The sequence below is a fragment of the Penicillium soppii genome, assembly GCF_028829465.1.
Source record: "Penicillium soppii strain IBT 18220 chromosome Unknown utg000001l, whole genome shotgun sequence".
Taxonomy (NCBI): domain Eukaryota; kingdom Fungi; phylum Ascomycota; class Eurotiomycetes; order Eurotiales; family Aspergillaceae; genus Penicillium; species Penicillium soppii.
The window spans coordinates 2,593,188-2,611,306 of record NW_026643231.1 but is presented as its reverse complement, the minus strand read 5'-3'; the positions used below and the strand labels follow the sequence as shown (position 1 = coordinate 2,611,306).

General features: G+C 46.7%; 8 protein-coding genes across 8 annotated transcripts; 2 read left to right on the top strand and 6 right to left on the bottom strand.

Annotated features, from left to right (window-relative positions):
- Nucleotides 1-803: 803 nt before the first annotated feature.
- On the bottom strand, nucleotides 804-2,957 carry N7529_000994 (ankyrin repeat domain-containing protein; the record flags this gene model as incomplete). The annotated part of the gene is made up of 3 exons (XM_057236525.1): nucleotides 804-1,916; nucleotides 2,232-2,849; nucleotides 2,928-2,957. The coding sequence occupies 3 exons, from the start codon at nucleotides 2,955-2,957 to the stop codon at nucleotides 804-806; spliced, it is 1,761 nt and encodes a 586-aa protein (XP_057103328.1).
- Nucleotides 2,958-3,809: 852 nt separating this feature from the next.
- On the bottom strand, nucleotides 3,810-4,606 carry N7529_000993 (uncharacterized protein; the record flags this gene model as incomplete). Its single annotated transcript, XM_057236524.1, has 2 exons — nucleotides 3,810-3,846; nucleotides 4,008-4,606. The coding sequence occupies 2 exons, from the start codon at nucleotides 4,604-4,606 to the stop codon at nucleotides 3,810-3,812; spliced, it is 636 nt and encodes a 211-aa protein (XP_057103327.1).
- A 68-nt stretch (nucleotides 4,607-4,674) lies between these two features.
- On the bottom strand, nucleotides 4,675-5,424 carry N7529_000992 (uncharacterized protein; the record flags this gene model as incomplete). The annotated part of the gene is made up of 1 exon (XM_057236523.1): nucleotides 4,675-5,424. One exon carries the CDS (start codon nucleotides 5,422-5,424, stop codon nucleotides 4,675-4,677), a length of 750 nt encoding a protein of 249 aa, XP_057103326.1.
- Nucleotides 5,425-6,126: 702 nt separating this feature from the next.
- Nucleotides 6,127-6,432, top strand: N7529_000991 (uncharacterized protein; the record flags this gene model as incomplete). Its single annotated transcript, XM_057236522.1, has 1 exon — nucleotides 6,127-6,432. The coding sequence occupies one exon, from the start codon at nucleotides 6,127-6,129 to the stop codon at nucleotides 6,430-6,432; it is 306 nt and encodes a 101-aa protein (XP_057103325.1).
- Nucleotides 6,433-6,934: 502 nt separating this feature from the next.
- N7529_000990 (uncharacterized protein) lies at nucleotides 6,935-7,298 on the bottom strand (the record flags this gene model as incomplete). Its single annotated transcript, XM_057236521.1, has 2 exons — nucleotides 6,935-7,182; nucleotides 7,268-7,298. The coding sequence occupies 2 exons, from the start codon at nucleotides 7,296-7,298 to the stop codon at nucleotides 6,935-6,937; spliced, it is 279 nt and encodes a 92-aa protein (XP_057103324.1).
- Nucleotides 7,299-8,453: 1,155 nt separating this feature from the next.
- N7529_000989 (uncharacterized protein) lies at nucleotides 8,454-9,158 on the top strand (the record flags this gene model as incomplete). The annotated part of the gene is made up of 1 exon (XM_057236520.1): nucleotides 8,454-9,158. One exon carries the CDS (start codon nucleotides 8,454-8,456, stop codon nucleotides 9,156-9,158), a length of 705 nt encoding a protein of 234 aa, XP_057103323.1.
- Nucleotides 9,159-14,361: 5,203 nt separating this feature from the next.
- On the bottom strand, nucleotides 14,362-17,329 carry N7529_000988 (patatin-like phospholipase family protein; the record flags this gene model as incomplete). The annotated part of the gene is made up of 7 exons (XM_057236519.1): nucleotides 14,362-14,369; nucleotides 14,429-15,117; nucleotides 15,174-15,200; nucleotides 15,253-15,307; nucleotides 15,356-15,676; nucleotides 15,725-15,862; nucleotides 16,318-17,329. 7 exons carry the CDS (start codon nucleotides 17,327-17,329, stop codon nucleotides 14,362-14,364), a joined length of 2,250 nt encoding a protein of 749 aa, XP_057103322.1.
- A 161-nt stretch (nucleotides 17,330-17,490) lies between these two features.
- Nucleotides 17,491-17,770, bottom strand: N7529_000987 (uncharacterized protein; the record flags this gene model as incomplete). Its single annotated transcript, XM_057236518.1, has 2 exons — nucleotides 17,491-17,721; nucleotides 17,765-17,770. 2 exons carry the CDS (start codon nucleotides 17,768-17,770, stop codon nucleotides 17,491-17,493), a joined length of 237 nt encoding a protein of 78 aa, XP_057103321.1.
- Between the last annotated feature and the right edge of the window lie 349 nt (nucleotides 17,771-18,119).

Below are 18,119 nucleotides of genomic sequence, written 5' to 3'. Positions count from 1 at the left end.
TTTCTGGATCATATTTAAAAACTTATACAACCATCCTATTACTCCGGTGGCATTTCACATTTGTTCCTACCTGGTGACTTACAGTGTAACACCCTCAAACTCTTCGACCTCCCTGAACTATATCCGAGGAAATTATTATACTCGACGAGAGTAACCCGCGTCGTATAGGTGAATATGATGAAATCGGTGTTACGATCTGGAGATCGGATGGGGGAGTGGTCGTGTGTTTGCACCCATATGGTGTATCGGTGTATATTCTCTCTTCCCTTTCTCTCTTCTTCTTCCTTCCCCATGTTTAGAATTCTCGTTCAGATGCACTCTTTTCATCAATAAGAATTGGCTCGTAACAATCGGGACTAAGAATGGAAGAACCAATCAATGATCCTGAGAGCCAATATCTAGATGTTCTTATAATCTAGGAGCCATCCATTGCCACATATCACACGCTCGTCACCCACAGCGCCTGGCGACTATGTCGACCTACGCTTCATATTGTTGAATGGTGGGATTAGAGAAAGGACCCGTACATCTCTCACCTGGCTCACTAAGTGAAACTCGGCACGGCCTAGGATACTATTGACATTACTGAGCCGGGTATATAGTATTACAAAATGTAGGCAGCACCAGTCTCCAACTTTTACTAACATAGGTTGACTACCGGCCACTATTTAGGGTTCAACTTTTTATAACGCTCGAATCATTATGTATACCAGAACAGAGAGACATTCTCTGGGTTGGTGGGTAGGGAAGCAGGGTATTTGAAATTAAAGGACCATGTTGAGTCCAAAGGAGCAAATGTCGCCCTACCCCTGGTCCTCGGAGCCGTTCCGAAGCAGTAACTCCACGATCTCTTTGTGGCCTCTATCTGAAGCCGCCTGGAGTGCATTGCCGTATTCACCACCTTTTGCGTTAACCTCGGCGCCGTTCTGAAGCAGTAACTCCACCACTTCTTTGTGGCCTCTATCTGAAGCCGCCTGGAGTGCATTGCCGTATTCACCACCTTTTGCGTTAACCTCGGCGCCGTTCTGAAGCAGTAACTCCACCACTTCTTTGCGGCCTCTAAATGAAGCCGCCTGGAGTGCATTGCCGTATCGACCGCCCTCCGCAATAACCTCGGCGCCGTTCTGGAGCAGTAACTCCACCACCTCTGTTTGGCCTTTATTTGAAGCCGCCTGGAGTGCATTGCCGAATCCACCACCTTTTGCGTTGACCTCGGCGCCGTTCTGAAGCAGCAACTCCACCACCTCTGTGTGGCCTTTATATGAAGCCGCCTGGAGTGCATTGCCGAATTCACCACCTTTTACGTTGACCTCGGCGCCGTTCTGAAGCAGTAACTCCACCACTTCTTTGCGGCCTCTAAATGAAGCCGCCTGGAGTGCATTGCCGTATCGACCGCCCTCCGCAATAACCTCGGCGCCGTTCTGGAGCAGCAACTCCACCACCTCTTTATGGCCTTTAACTGAAGCCGCCTGGAGTGCATTGCCGAAGAAACCGCCCTCCGCATTAACCTTAACACCGTTTCGAAGCAGCAACTCCACCACCTCTGTATGGCCTTCAGATGAAGCCGCCTGGAGTGCATTACCGTAAAAACCACCCTCCGTATTGACCTCGGCGCCGCTCTGAAGCAGTAACTCCACCACCTCTTTATAGCCTCCAGATGAAGCCGCCTGGAGTGCATTGCCGTAGAAACCGCCCTCCGCATTGACCTCGGTGCCTTTCTGAAGCAGCAACTCCACCACCTCTGTGTGGCCTATATATGAAGCCGCCTGGAGTGCATTGCCGTAGAAACCGCCCTCCGCATTGACCTCGGCGCCTTTCTGAAGCAGCAACTCCACCACCTCTGTGTGGCCTTTATATGAAGCCGCCTGGAGTGCATTGCCGAATTCACCACCTTTTGCGTTGACCTCGGCGCCGTTCTGAAGCAGTAACTCCACCACTTCTTTGTGGCCTCTAAATGAAGCCGCCTAGAGTGTATTGCCGTAGAAACCGCCCTCCGCATTGACCTCGGCGCCTTTCTGAAGCAGTAACTCCACCACCTCTGTTTGGCCTTTATTTGAAGCCGCCTGGAGTGCATTGCCGAATCCACCACCTTTTACGTTAACCTCGGCGCCGTTCTAAAGCAGCAACTCCACCATCTCTTTGTGGCCTCTATCTGAAGCCGCATGGAGTGCATTGCCGAATCCACTACCTTTTGCGTTAACCTCGGCGCCGTTCTAAAGCAGTAACTCCACCACTTCTTTGTGGCCTTCAGATGAAGCCGCCTGGAGTGTATTGCCGAAGAGACCGCCCTCCGCATTGACCTTGGCGCCGTTCTGAAGCAGTAACTCCACCACCTCCTTATGGCCTCCAGATGAAGCCGCCTGGAGTGCATTGCCGTAGAAACTGCCCTCCGCATTGACCTCGGCGCCTTTCTGAAGCAGCAACTCCACCACCTCTGTTTGGCCTTTATATGAAGCCGCCTGGAGTGCATTGCCGAATCCACCACCTTTTGCGTTAACCTCGGCGCCGTTCTGAAGCAGCAACTCCACCATCTCTTTGTGGCCTTTATATGAAGCCGCCTGGAGTGCATTGCCGTATTTACCGCTCTCCGCGTTGACCTCTGCGCCACCCTCTTCTATCAAAAGTCGAATTGTACGTAGAAGACCTGCCAGAGATGCGTAGTACAACGGACTCGCCATGTCTCTATATAGAGACGGTCCTTGTTTTTTCCAAGGCTGATCTGACGCAAAGAGCTTACCCCACACTGCAAATGCTTGACCTCGCTCGAAGAAAAACTTCCAGACACCTTCTATCACATCCCTCTCTTTCTCTGCAGGCTGTGCATGAACCATCAGGTAAGAAGCGGAATACTGCGCCAGCGGAAACTCGTCCCTGATTTCCCAGATCGGTCTTTCCTCATCAATATACGACAAGTATGACAAACATACCAGTGCCATCTCCACGTGTGATTGTGTCATGTTGAGCCGTCCTTTCCACTTTCCTCTAGGGGGCTTCACTAGAAACTCCCTGGCTGTCTGGTGGATAAAAAACAGTTTCCCCTCATGAACGTGAATAAAAAGGCCACATAGATTTTTGACAGTAATCTCGAAATTCTTGGCTGGCCATAAGTTTTCCTTCAAATCAGCATAGGAACTAAATCTCTGCTTTTCTAAAGCCATCGTCAGGGCTATATTGGCTTCATCAAGCGTCAGTGGCCTTGCTGCAGCCAAAACAAGTTGAAGGAGTGTTGCCGTTTTGAATTCATCCTGGCTCTGGTCAAGGATCTTTTCGTATGCATCTAGAACCTCGGAAGGTAGACTAGAAAGAAGTGCTTCAACATCAGATCGCCGACTATATTTACTCCGACTTTGCTCGATAATATCGAACGTAAGGTGTAACCAGAGGTATGTGCGATTCTCCATGCTTTTAAGCCGCTCAGAAATCTTTTGGCGGTCGCTTTCCTGAAAACCTCCCCCTATTCCATTCACCCTGGAATCGATTACAAGGTTGATATCTTTGCTGATGTCGACGGAATTTTCAGCCCCGTCGAAGTGAACATATCCACATGTCCCGGAGAATTTTTGAAAGATGCTTCCAGGCGATCATATGGGCGACTTGTGATCAAGAACTTGAGTTTCGATGTGGAAAATGAATAACGGGGCCGAGAATAGAATTCTCTTAAACTGTTAATCAACAACTCCCAGCCCTCTTTACATTCATCCAAGGCATCAAGGACACATACAATTTCCCCGCTCTCTGGCGAGCTAGCGCATCGCAAGAGGAGCCGCCAGAGCTCAGAAAAATTCGTTGTCAGATCTTTCCCGCTTGTTCTATAGCTTGAAATCGCGTGCTGGATTAGGGCAACGGCTGAATTCTGTGTAAACAGCTGATGGAGTATTGCACACAAAGCATTCGTAGCAGACATTCGGCGCTTGTCTCCGTCCTTAAAAAAAAAGTAGCAGATATTGGATGTGGTGACATTTGTAGATAGCCTGTCTTCATCAATGAGAGCCCTTGATAAGACTGACTTTCCACAGCCAGGATCAGCAGATATCCAGAGCAGACTAGACACGTCGCTGTCACGCCAATCCCGAAGTCTGTGGTCTTTAAAGAACCACTCACATGTGCCTGCGACTCTCTCTGGGTTGAAATTCTTGTCGTCTTCATAGCCAGAGGCGAGGGCTTGAAGGAGATCTCGTTCTTTCTGGTCTTCGTAATTCCTCTGGGTCTGCATCATATCCGCTTCCAAGGTCGTCCGAATCTCGTCAAGGATTTTCTGAGACTCCCGCATTGTCTGGAGCTGATCGTCCCTATTTTTGCGAATTTCTTCTGCCTCAAGAGGAGGAATGCAGCCACTGCAAACCTCGCTTAGTCTTTCAATCTCTGTCATCATTGAAACCCAATCGCTTCCACCAGCCATATTATCCCATGCACGGGAGAGTTGAGATTCTGAAAGATGGCATACTGAACGCGCTTGGTACTCGATGATGTGGTAATAGAGCTTGATCAAAGGCTCTATGAGGTCTTGATACTCTTCTCCATGCTTGGCGCGAAGATAGTTCTTCTCGCAGATATGCCAGTACACGAGAACATCGTCAATTCTATTGAACCCTTCAAGCATCGCCATATTGCTTGTTGTGCCATTCTGAAGTAGCTATCGGAGTCAGTGCCGATTCAACAGTCGGGGTGTTTATCTCAACCTACTGGTAGAAGCAACGAAACTCCAGCCCATGCTAATGCTGCATATGGTTGTGTGCTGACCGCGCTCTTAACAATAGGGTCGGCCCAGAGAAGGAACTTGGTTAGTTTCTCAATCTGCTCTCGCATCTTCACATCTTTTCCGAGAAACGAGAATCGCCACTGCTTCTTCTCTCGATCTTTCAGCAACAATTCCACAACTAATTGCACTGACTGCGGATTTAAGAAAATCGCGTCTGCGGGCTTGTCGTGTTGCACTGAGCCTAAGTGCTTCCTGTAGTCTTCCATCAACTCGGGCTCTTGGTTCTGTAATAATTCATATGCGCTAGCCCAAAGATCGCGGTCGTTACTTGGTGAGATAAGAGTGTTCAGAGTGAACAGAGCAGAATTAGCTTGCTCGGGAGGCTCTTCCGTGGAGCCGGAGACCAGAGTAGAATTAGAAGTCACCGCTGGAGCAGACATGGTTTGCCAAGACTGCTCCGGAGGCTGCGCGGTAATCACAGCAAGTGAGGGAGATTCGGCGAGGCCTGGGACCGAGCCAGTATTTGAAGTCACTGAAGCTGGCTTGACTTGCTCGGAAGGCATTTCAGCAACACAGGAAGGTTGTTCAGGGCTTGTCATATTCGAGGAGGATTTAGCAGGGCTAGGCGCATGTAGCTCTGCGGTCGGAGAATGGAGCACGCCATCTCTATTATCTCGATCGGACGTTTTTTTTCTGGTGAATCTCCATTTAGCGAAGCAGCCCATGTTCCGTTTCTGAAGATATTGAGAAAGTAGGTACGAAGAGGTTATCAGGTAAAATATATCATGAGGTGTTCGTCATGGATCGCTGCATGGGCACTTCCACAGCTACACGTGTCAACAGTTGGTTTTTCAGATGTGACTGCTTATGCATTAGTCAAGCACACTATCGAGACTAGCCCCGAAATAGTGCCCCCTTGTGCAACGAATTGCGCCGATGTTGGTCACCAACAGAACCTCATTAATGGCACTCCTGGCTAGATTGGTCGCTGTTTCTTGGGGGCCGTTCCTCGAGCCGCGATTGTTTGTCAACATATAAAAATTTGCTACGCCGCACATGCGCTTCTCCCTCTGGTGATATTTCTATTCTCGCGAGATGTGCCGCCTTCTCGACCTTCCTCTCAAGATTTTCGTCCGCGTATTTGAGTCGCTTGATAACATAGATGACGTTTTAAATCTTGCTATAAATATGCCTTTTCTGTTTTCGATGCGACTAGCGTTCGATTGAAGGTTTTTAGATACATCATCGTAAGAACACCACTTCTTTAAGCATGACATTGTCTGACAGTGAAATAGTCACATGCCTCTCAGCACCAGCATGATCTTGAATTCAATCAAGCGGTGCATATGCATGGCCATTTTTCATCTGGATTTTACAGCACACCATCAATTCTCAGAAATGCCGACCGTCACAGATGGCATCTCAACATGCTGGAACCTCTGGGATACGGCAAAGATATACCAGATGAGGTTGTTTGGGATTTAGTGTCTCGATGGCATGGAATGCGTCTTCTCTTTGCTCTTTACCTGGATACAGCCATACAGGAAGCCTATGTGAATTCGACTTTCCCACATACGTCCGGTGTGAATAGACAGAATACCACAGGGGCATCGGTTAGTGAAGGGGAAATGCCGAAGCCATCTCAGATTCCCGGTTTATGCGCGGAAGGAATGACTCCAGATAACAGAAAAGGCGGCTATGAGCGATTCCACAAGGCTTTGACAGCGCAATGAGGGGCCATTGAAAAGCTCTGGAGCGTCAGAAGTCAGGTTTGGCCGAATGCCCAAAAATTTGACGACGCATTCGACTCTACCTTGGAACAGTGGGTAAATAACCCGGCAAGGCCTATTAAAGAGAAACTAGATATCGCTGAGATAGTCGAATTCATATGGGGGTTTGTTGGACGGAAGGCCTTTCGTGTCTCCGATGTCCCTTCTTGGCTGGAAGATGAAGACAACCTGGTCAGAGACCAATATATCGGGGACCCGAACGAAAGCGGAATTAGTAAATGGGGCTTCTTTGTACGAAGCGTTATTCAATTCCTGAGGCCTCCGCAAATTATCCAATTGGTCCTTTCCTCTTGGTATCCATCGAGTTGGAACCTCGATCGAACGGGATTTTTCGACATCTGGGGCTTTTTGACACCTGGGACGGTATACTCGTGAATGATCAGTAAATGTAGCAAAACTTTGGATGGAATCACCTACCTCTAAAACATATGGCTTGCCATTTTCACTATACCGACTCCAGCGCTCGCCAGGCCTGTAGAGCTAGGCCTCCCGCTGCCTGAGGTTCTGGATCATCCTGACCATCAACCATCCGGATCAGTTTGTCCTTTCCTGATTCATTCTTATTGGAGACATCGAAGAAACCACCGTCAAACGGATTTGCTGACCGGTTCGGCTCTGGGTACGATTGCTCATTCTCATTGCTTAATGCCTCACAATTGATTGTGCCAAGGGCTCGGGCAGAATTTCCGGTGCCTAGAACACTGATGGTATATTCTCGTCTCTTTGTACCTCCTCACACACCACCACCTACGGTAGAGAAGCCGTTATCCAAAAGTACTCAAAACGTGGTGAATCGTTTCCGGCTTCATCGTGAAGGTTATCGGCCAGGTCCTTGGTGGGAGGGTCGACTAAGACCGAACGACTATACACAAGTCTTGCATGAACTGGATGCTGTCAGACCCAAAAATACGTGGATAATAAATTACGGTACGTACTTCATGGCTTGACCAAGAAATTTTCATCGCATCAGAGCAGCTTTGTGATTTTCTTTCAAGCGCGGAATCAAGGCAGCACAGGTATTATATCTCGGGTCCTATTATCATCGATACTTCTGAGCATATTCGTCCTTCTGTCAGTAATTCCCAAGCAAAATGGTCGGTCAATTTCTTTCCTACTGGGGGAGCCTCATTTCGGTTTCGGTCTGAGCGTGTGCTTACCGCCTCCCTAATTCTGCCCCAGAGAGGTGGGTTTCTTGGCACCTACCAGTCTGCATCAGGAAGCCTCACCCCTGACTAGCCTCTCCGATAGACCTGCTCGGCCTCTGCTATTGGTTGTTGAACTCATTTGAATGCACATTGCACTGCCGAGTGCTGTATGATAGACTCATGATGGAGCCGCTTTGGAATTTGTCCATCGGTACTTCAGACATCCATGATAAAGATTAACAGATTATGATACTTGTCCGGTTTAAGGAGTTTAAAAATCATAAAAGAGTCTTGTTTATCTATCTCGTATGAATACCCCTTTAGATGAATTGACTGTGCTCCATTTAGCGTGTCCGGTTGGCAAAGACATGTTTCTATTCCATACTAGTCTATGCACTAATTCGGCATCGCTTTGACAAGATGCTTCCTGATTAGTGGTGTTTCTGTTAAACAAAGCAAGTTTTCGAACTAGAGGAGTGGGTTAATACCGCGGACACCCATTGCAGAGATATCTCGGGGAAGTTTAATTTGCGCTGGCGTACGAGTCATGTGTTTGTGATAGAGCGACATTAGCTCGTGGCGCAATCTTGCGATGAACCAGGATAAATGCAGAAGGCTTGAATGGGAAACTACTCGGGCTGATTAGAGCTATCATGCGCCGGTCTCAAAGTTCGCCCCAGACAAGTTCCAGAGGGATTCATTTCCAACTCCAACTCAATTCCAGATGATTGAATATAGTCACTTGTCTCAGCTCTGCACAGCGAGAAAACCCCCCACTACCTTCGGACTTGTCTCTCTATCTCCTGTTGACCTGCCAATATGCTCCATGCCTTGCCACCAGAATTGTTTTCTATGGTTTTGGAATACGTTTGTGCCTGTATCGCTCGGCTTCATGACGCTAGGCTAACTACTCAGTTCTACCGAAATGAGGATCTGAAAAACCTCTGCTTGGTCTCAAAAGCCTTGCACTCAGCGACTATACCACGACTATACCGATCGATAGTTCTTTTTTCGAGAAACGAGGATAATTTAAGTGACTTGAACTTTGGACCTCTCTTAGATCGGGGTTCTCGCTATCTTAAATTTACAAGGGAGGTCATTCTGATCGCGGAGTTCCGTCAATTACTACGCCATCGCTGTCATGACCATGACTCGGATGACTCGGATGACTCGAATGTCGAATATGATTCCTCCAGCGATGAAACGGAACTCGAAAATCAAGAAATTTCTCGAAGACTTTCTGTTGGGGAAGATGGAAACGGAGGTATACCTTGTGACGAGGACCAGGAGAATCCGCCAAACAACATATCCCAGCTATCAGAGTGGCGCAACGATCGCTCTGATATTTCTTCAAACGGTCATTCTCATGCTGACTTCCCTGATGGAGACTCGGATGACCTCACGCGGCAAGAATGGACGCCACATGGGCAGTTTATGAAGATTTTGACGTCAAGAATACAACCTCTTCTGGATTTGATTCCAGATGGTAGGTTGGAAAGGTTCAGGTACGAGTTCCTTCATTGAACGCAAGGTCATGCAATCTAATGCGAAGCAATAGCTGGAATCTCGGTACCTGTGTTCCCGAAGCCGTAATCGAATACCTCAGCACGAAACAGACACAAATCGTTCATCTAGAGGTCGTCACCGACACGACTTGCCGAGGCCTAGATTATTTCAATATATGCGATTTGTACGGATTCAAGAAACTTCGGCGTCTTCGCTTGATTGCGTCTACCTTTTTTCAGGACCCGGAATACTCACTTGGAGAATTATTCCATAACAACGCTTTGACATTAGAGGAAATCGAGATTGACGAGGTTGGCCATGGAGGACTACGAAGCAGATTTCCAGGACGAAACAAATTGCTTCATCAAATGCTGGCGCTTCCTCCAGGGGAAAAGCAACAATTGTTTCCGTCTCTGAAGAGTTTAACTCTGAGTGCGGTTTCCTTGGAAAATGGCGGTGATATTATGCCATCTGTTTTCTCTTTGAATTGCCTGCATTCGCTAGCTTTGAGAAACTGTGAAGAATCAGCTAGCTTACTCAAAGCGCTTGGGTCAGACGGCGTGTTGCCGCACTCAATGAGACTCAAGTCCTTTGAATATCTTGATAATGGCATGTTAGGAAAGTCCTGGGCCATGGAATCTATTGCGAACTTTCTCATATCATTCGAAGGGCTCCAGGATTTGTTCCTGTCATTCCTTGGCGTCTTTGAAAACAGTCTCCTCAGTTCAATATCTAATCACAAATCTTCGTTAAGAAGACTTCTGTGTCATGTCCCACAGATATTCCCTCGGCGAAATCCAACGCAGCCACCATTGAGGTTCCTATTTACCCAACTCTTAAGAGAAACCCCGAATCTCATTTGTTTGGGACTGAGCTATTCTCCGAAAGATTTGGTAAGCATAGATTACTGATTTTGGTAAAAAAGCTTTCTACTAACATAAACCAGCGCGCTCTTTTTTCTCTTCCGAGAGTCTGCCTCCACCTCCGACTACTGCATGTTAGAGCCTTCGGATGGGTAGTATACGAGGGGTATCGTGAAGGATTAGACGATAAATCGGAGTCTAAATTCTCTGCTGCGCTTCCAGAGATTCATGAATTTGCGAGTTGGGCCTTTGGGCCAGAGGGTTTACCAAGTCTACAAGTTCTTGCTTACGGAGACTTTTCTTATCGAGGGCGTAGGCCAAATCTCGTACTCTGCAGATTCAAATCACTGGATGACTCGGATATACAAGAATCGACTGCTGGGCTATCTGATCTAGCATACAGAGAGGTCACAAAGGCAGACATCTCGGAACAAGAGATTTTGTACACCAACGCTCATTTCTTAGAAGCCTGTCCAGAGGATTCTTTGTTATATCAGCAGGATTGCCCTTTCTGATTGAAAATTACATGTTCTGGTTCGTGAACTTCACCAGGAGAAATTAATTGGAGGCAGTGCCAATTGGAACGTTTGACTTTCTTGTCTTCGAAACTGGCGTCCATGCGATAGCATATTTACAATAACCTACGTATTTCGTTGATGTCCTGGACTATTGCTGGCTTATTCGAAGAAGAAGGTTTTGGTCAGATGATTTAAGACGCATAGATTGTCTGTAATTCGAATCTTCCTTAGATCCAAAATTAGTTAGCGTGGCTGCAGGAGAATATATGAAGTGTGGTATATAGTGTAGTGGTGGAACCCATGACAGTAGCGTATTAGTAGCCTGAGGTATCGCAAATGCCTTAGGAAGTCAATATGACTACAGTTTTCCACCAGGTTCTTCTTTCATGATATAGCTTTTATACTAGTGCGATAGTCACCTACACATGGGAGTGGTTGGTTGTCGACCCGTCTGCTATGCCAGACTGCCATCGTGCCATCCCCTATTTCAATAGCTAATTCTTGATTGGCCGCATTTGTATATCGTTCACATAGACAGGGATCTGTTGGGTTCTAAATCACAAAATCAAATGAAAAGAAATTGTCATGACTTGATTCTCACTGGACCGGTGGAAAAGGACAGAGTACCTTGCCATACCGTGTTTCTGTGATCAAGGGTTTGCCAGAGATCCAAACCCTGTTATATCTCGTGTAAATTTTCCCTTAAGGTAAATTGACTGTGCTCGACTTAGCGTGATCAGTTAGCGGAGACAGGCTGCAGGCGAATGTATGAATTGCGAACAAAGCTATTTCCTGATTGGTCGTGTCTCTGTTATATAACGGATTATTGCATACATTCCATACAGATAGTAATCTCTGTGGTTTACGAGTCCTTTCCTATGTGAGGGTTATAACTGATGTCGAACTCCTGCCTCGGTTGGTAAGCTAATTGTCGATCTGGTGATTTAGAGTATGGAGGAGCTTGGAATTAGGCTTGAAGGTTTGATTAGCGAGGTTTCGGAGGAACTGATGTCTCTCGGAAGAGAATCTCGAATTAGGTAACAATGGCGTACTTTGATTTGCTCATAGATGAAGGCTAGTCATGCTCAATTCAGAGAGTTTCTGCGCACAGTAAGGCCAGTTCTCGGTCGTAGGACTCATGATGCTAAACCACTTAAGATCGCTCACTAAATTAATTTACGACAGGACATCAGCAACCACGACTGGCTATACCAAATTAGCGCATAACGCGGGTTTGTGATACTGGGAGGATCTACACGAACAGCTGGTCAGCATCTGAGCTTGATTCCAAGTTGACTTTAAGAAGAGAGTTCGGCTTATGTCAATCATACACCGCATCGTCATTCATTTGGCCAAGGAGAAAAGGATGCATACAGATCAGCATTCCGGGGGAGGTAAGAGAGAGACCAATGTACTAACCAACTTTTATAACTGACAATAGTAGCATAGTGTGTAGCCTTACGAATATGCTAATATTTACAAGGATGGGGCAACACAAGTCCCTTCTCTTTTGCGGCACCCTATGACTCTGTATTTGAAATCATTAATCCGTCTAAGGGCAAGAGTGTCTGAATAATCGACCAATAATATCAATGTCCGCGCGGCTGAGAAAGCATATCACAACGCCACAGTTTGCACTAGGTGATATTTGGAATCACTATTGCCTCACGCCAGGGGTACCTGGATGGTTGGACCATCATGTGGCCAGTCCGGAGCGATGAATTCTATTCGCCTCCTGTTGCCGAATAAACCACCAGGTGGCGGTTGCAGTATTAGTCACTTTGTACCCCCGAAGTTCTACGGCCAAATTCTTGAAAAAGAAGAAACATTGCCCACGATGTAGTTTCCCCTAACAGGGCCCATGAAAACCTAGTGAAGATGCTAATTCGGATCGACCATCGCTGTTGGCATGGTCCTGTACTGGCTGTTGCCTTATCCGTTATGAGCAGCCCTGTGCCGCCAACATGATCCTGATGTACTTTTGCAAATCCCAAAGTACTCCAAAACTTAAATTTGCCCGATAGGTGCTCGGAAGTTCGGTTCAGGCGCCATTAGCGCGTGCCAAGAGTTGTGATCCAGAGACGATCTAGTTTTGTATAAAATTTTGCAGTGACTCTGTGGAGCGTGCGCTGACCCACCCTTGAACCCAGATGCTGCCTTAGGGAAAAAGCCACATTTGTATCGCCCGCGACGCGATGTGGCCCACGTAGAAGGGTCCATAAAAAGGCATACCCCTAAGGAAAACTTTATTTAGGGGTCGGTTATATCCAGTATCGTAGGGTTTTATGTTGGCTGTTGCTTTGTTCATGAGGAAGTGACAATTGTTGTGTGCAGTGAGACAAAGTCGTCATCTCGTGTGGATCGCGTGGGCCAGGAAGAGCAGTGTTTATGTCACACTCTTTCCTAAAGTAGTAAATGTTTCGAAACTCAAATTCGGTCAATTGGTACTCCTATCCTATTAGTAGGGCTAAGAGGCGCTCAGTGCACGTCCAAATGAGGCGGGTAGATCCCTGCACATCACCGCATAATATGGTGTGCCTCTCGTTGGGACTGCGGCAATCCGATTGGGTGTACCAGCTAACTGCGGTGGGGTAATATGTCTTTTATCGCTGGTTTGTTTCTGCGAGTCGGTGATTTGCACCAAAACATCGAGTTAGCCAATTACCATCGTTCACCCGTAGCTCGGGCTGATTGCCTGTGGACCCTGCCGCAGCTTCTAATATTGGTTTGGAATGGACGTTGGTGAGTTAGTCTCAAATTTTTCAGCTCGTGCGAAGTCGAGGTCTGCCTGGATATTATAGCGAGCTTCCTGTTAAAGCTTCTTGCATTTATCCTGGTTCTCAATAAGACCAAGCCACGAGCTAATGTCGCCTTATCACAAACGCATGAGGCGAGCCCCAGTGGCTGTTGACTTGCGTGCAGTACACGCTTTGATTGTGGCCAGGTTTAACCTGAATTATAGCGTAGGGCACTGCGAAGCATGTGGGCTCGGGGAGTCATGCCGGAATCCATCACCACCGAAGGAACTTAACGTACCGTTGATAATGGTTGTTTTGTACGGTGCTACAGGATCTAGTTCGTGGGCCAACCCGAGTTTGTTAGCATTTAACTACATCGGACTGTCCACTTATCCATTACGTACACTCAAAGCCTCTCTATCAGGATCTGATGGGGTTACAAAGGATATTTCTCTGACTTAAGCTAGTTACAGAGGGTTAGGACAATAAGAGGCTGTTCTGGCAAACGCTATTCTCTTTAAAGACTTTCCCTTTGCCCTCCGTTCTTACAGCAGGTGCTTTAAAGGGAGTAGCATTCTCAATCTCAAAACAAGAGAAACCCATGCGACGCTATATTCTCACACGCTTAGAATCCGGATTATCCCGAGCCTGGTCAAGTTTCCGTTTACTTGATTTGCCGCAAGATAAGCACAAAAAGACTTACTACAGGTGAGCGATTGCTCATATACTGAAACAATCTCCACTTCGGTACTGCCCACAGAGTGGGTTAGGGTCTGTTTGCGGTATGAATGCGAAATTACCAGCGAGTTCGCTAAAGTATCTTCTGTTGCGGTTTTGTCTTGAATGAGTAGACGCGTCTTTCTCTTCATCGCTACTGGTCATGGGTAGATTGGATTTTGTTGCCCCAGAGCGTTCTGTTTTCTTGTTGACACAAATACATAAATGCGAATTTAATTGAATAACGCCCCCTGACATGCTTCATCTCCTTACACGCTTTGTACAAATGGAAGCTATACTATCCCGATACTTCCTTTTGTGTGATCTGGAGCACTTTGAGCAACCTCGAATCTTCTGACAACTTCCAGAGCCGGTGAAAGGAGAGTCAAGGCCCTGTTGTGTCTCAAACCATTGCATACTTTTTGGAAACCCGCTTATCTTCCTTTCAGTACCCTTAGCCAACCGTAGCGATATTGTCACAGTTTCTGTAGGGTGTCGGACATAAAATGAGACAGGTTGGTTATAAAGGGAGCACATTTGACAACCTTCTAAATCCAGCGAGGTGAGGGTCTCATTGGTAGTGATGAATTCCATCTCAGGCTGATATAGAGCCACAAGAGCGTTGACTACCTCTTTATAATCTCCGCGACACCTGATCGAGCCTTCACATAAATAGAGGCCTCCATCATAGATAAGAGGATTATCGAGTTGGAAGTAAAAGTTGGAAACCAATAGTGCCGTTGCAACTTCAATAAGCTGACCTTGCGAGCGTAGGTGTATCTGCTTTTTCTGCAGCGGTATACTTTCAACATCGTCTAGCCGAATTGGGTATGGAAGCTCAGTATTCAAACGAAAGAAGTCTTGCCTGCGTTGCTCATCCAACCCATTTCTGACATCACCATATCTAGTATGTCCGTCGAGAAAGTCCATAAAAGACGCCCATAACCTCTGCAGAGAATGGGTCTTTCTCTTCGGCAGGCCCTTGGAGGCCTCTCCGGTGCCAAGAGAGATAGTGACATCGTGGGATATATCTTTATCCCAGATCCGGCAAGACTCCCACATTGCTAGTTCAACAGGGTTGGGGAATCCAAGCCCGCCATCCCAAAATTCTTGACCGGCAACTGTAATAGGTTTGAAGAAACTAGAATGATTATCAGCGGGAATAAGGAATTTGTGGATATGGTAATATGGACATACATGGGAGCTGCTGTCGTTGCACGGGCTCTATATAGATTAGCAAAATCACATAAGAATAATGACTTTAATTCCAACCTACGCTTGCCATAGCAAAGCTTCGTCATCACTGTTTTCAGGTCGAACAACTGTATACCCTGGTATCCATTAGGAAGATAGAAAAGGATTGTTAGGATCGTACATACCCATTGGTTGCGCTGAACCGTTGTAGTTTGTGAATATTGAACGTGCATTTCCTCCAGATGTCGCAGTAAGTGCCACCTTTGTCCCATATACTATGCCAGGGACGTAACCAAACAAATGCCCTGGCAAAGTCTCTTGAAGGGCACCTTCCAGAAATCGCTCATCGTACATTGCATCGCTAGTTATGTACTTGACTACTGCTTTTAATCGGCCTAAGGCGGAGCCAGAGGTTGAGAAACATCGGCGGGCGAGAGTCTCAAATGTACTAGCACAATGTGGAACAGGCCACTTTTGGTGAAATTTAGCCAGTACGGTTAGGCCCCCTGGTCTGTCAGTCATGTAATCTGTATCCAATAATATGGAAGACTCACCTGAGCTTGTACCAACTGCAAGATCAATCATGTCGTGGATTGGACATTCTCCAAGTAATTTCTGTAACTCTCCGAGGAACTCGAGGGGTGTCACACCTCGCGCACCACCACCGTCAATGCCAATAAGCCTCACTCCAGCTGTTGGCGGTTTGAGATTCAGTAGTAATTTGCCGCCATCACCAAAAAGACACTCTAGCCGGACTTGACTATCCGATTTTAGAAGGGAAATGCCAAATGAAGCGGCGCATCTATCACATATTGAGTGACTGCAGCTCAAATGTCTCTCCGGAGGTCTGCAAAGGCACCAGATACAGACTGTGTTGGTCACAACCTGGCGTAGGAAACTGCTATACTTTTGAGCGATTCCTCTGTGAAACTGTCTAGCATCCGTATATCCATCTTCTAGAGCCTCAAAGATACGGTCACACTGAGCTTGAACCTCTCCATCCAAATAGGTAGAGCATCGCGGTCCATATAAAGATTGAAATGCCTTATTGCAATGAGACCTGTATAGGCTACGGTATATCAAACATGGGTCGAAGACTATAAAAAGTTAGGAAACGATGAGGGAGTGTGTGAAATCCAACACTCACGATGCATTCTTCTCGGGTACGCATTCATCATAATGCTCGAGGCAACAAATGCTGCGACCATGTTGTATGAAATCTTGAAATGAACGCAGAGCTTAAGAAACTTCTGCAGATATACATGGTGGTCTGCTTTCACTGGGTCTGCGCCTCTCGAGACCTTAATAAAGTCGAATGCCTCTCCTGGGTTCTGCGCTATGTGCTTTACTGCGGAGTTGAAAAAATGTAGAAGGTGAGAGGCGGAGAAAAGGCATCTAAGGCTTGATTTTATCTCTCTCGATTCTTGCATATGATATCGAATCTCCGCATGGAGCCGTTGATAGCGAGTGGATGGGGAAAGGTATTTGCCTGCTAGTTGAAAGATCTTAAGGGTGGAAAAGCTTGATGAAAGCTGTCGTCCAAGGTTAGATGAGGTTAGGTAGTCCTCTATGCGAGCCTCGCTAAACTTGCCGTCTTCCGAAAAAATGACGAGCAATCTAGGGAGCGTATCGGAAGGCAACGAAGAAGCATTTTGAAGCTCAACCCACGCTTTTAAGTGCAATACAATTGCTTCTAATGTCTGAAAGTCATCTGCAAACATGCATATGACATCGCTGAAAGTGAAGATGAGTCTGGAATACAGAACGTCGATGACGGCGCGTGAGGCAGTTGTGTGCCAGGTTGTAGGATGAGATGTAGTTTCATGGCACCACACATGAGTCTTCTCGGAAAAAGGAATTTGGAATGGGTTGCTATCGGCAAAAAGCACAGGATTGTCGGTGGTCAAAGACGTCGTATCAACCCGTAGGTTGATATTTGCTCGATCTCCACGGCGTATGTTATTTCGATTAAAAATATTCCGTATCGCCTCGTCTTTTGTGAAGGTACCCAAAAAGAGGCAAAGCTGCGGGCGCTGTGAGTCTGGCTCAGGCATTTCACGGACTAAAGTGCTCAGTCGATCGGTTTGTTCTATGATGAGCTCCTTTGAATCACGATTTTCTATGACACGAAGCCATCCGGCATGCTTACAGGAGGCCATTGTTTGATATCTGATACTTTGCGCGCATTCACTTTGATTTATAACATACTAGAAGTCTTTGAATGTAGAAAAGGATATATGCTCAAATGTAGAATTGTTTCAATGTACAAAGTGAGTAAACTAAAAATAACGTATCGGAAGAGGCAGATAATACATGTGGATCAAGTCTTTTTACCCCTGAAAAGGGTATCAAGGACAGCAGATTGCTGTCGGTTCAAGGTTTCTATGGTTGAAACATTGTTCTCGAGCTGTTTGACTAGCGTTTTCATCTTTTCAGTCGACTGGAGGAAATCGTTGGCAATTTCGATATATTCTCGACGTTCGGTATGTAGAGCTTTGATGAAGTCCTCTTTTGATGGGATTGTGGGATCTGTATTTGCTAGTTTCTTGTACTATTAGACAAAGGATTTTGAGACCTAACAACTTTGAACTTACCTCCATTGTATAACAGAATATCTGATAAATTCCAACTGACATTGACAGTAAAAGACCTTTTATCTCAATGAATCATCACAGATTAGCCGCCCTGATAACGCTCCGCAGATCCTAGCCTGTGAAATCGATACGCTAGGTGGAATATAACCAAGAAAGTGCCTAAGAAGAGGATTCCCACGAGGAGACCGACCCACGGGAGGCCCAAAGGGAGCAAGCAACGCCCACGAGAGGCCCACAGGGAGTAACGCTCACGAGAGGCCCACAGGAAGTAACGCCCACGAGGGCCCACAGGGAGTAACGTCCACGAGGAGCCCACAAGGAGTGACGCCCACGATCATAACCTGGACGATGACGT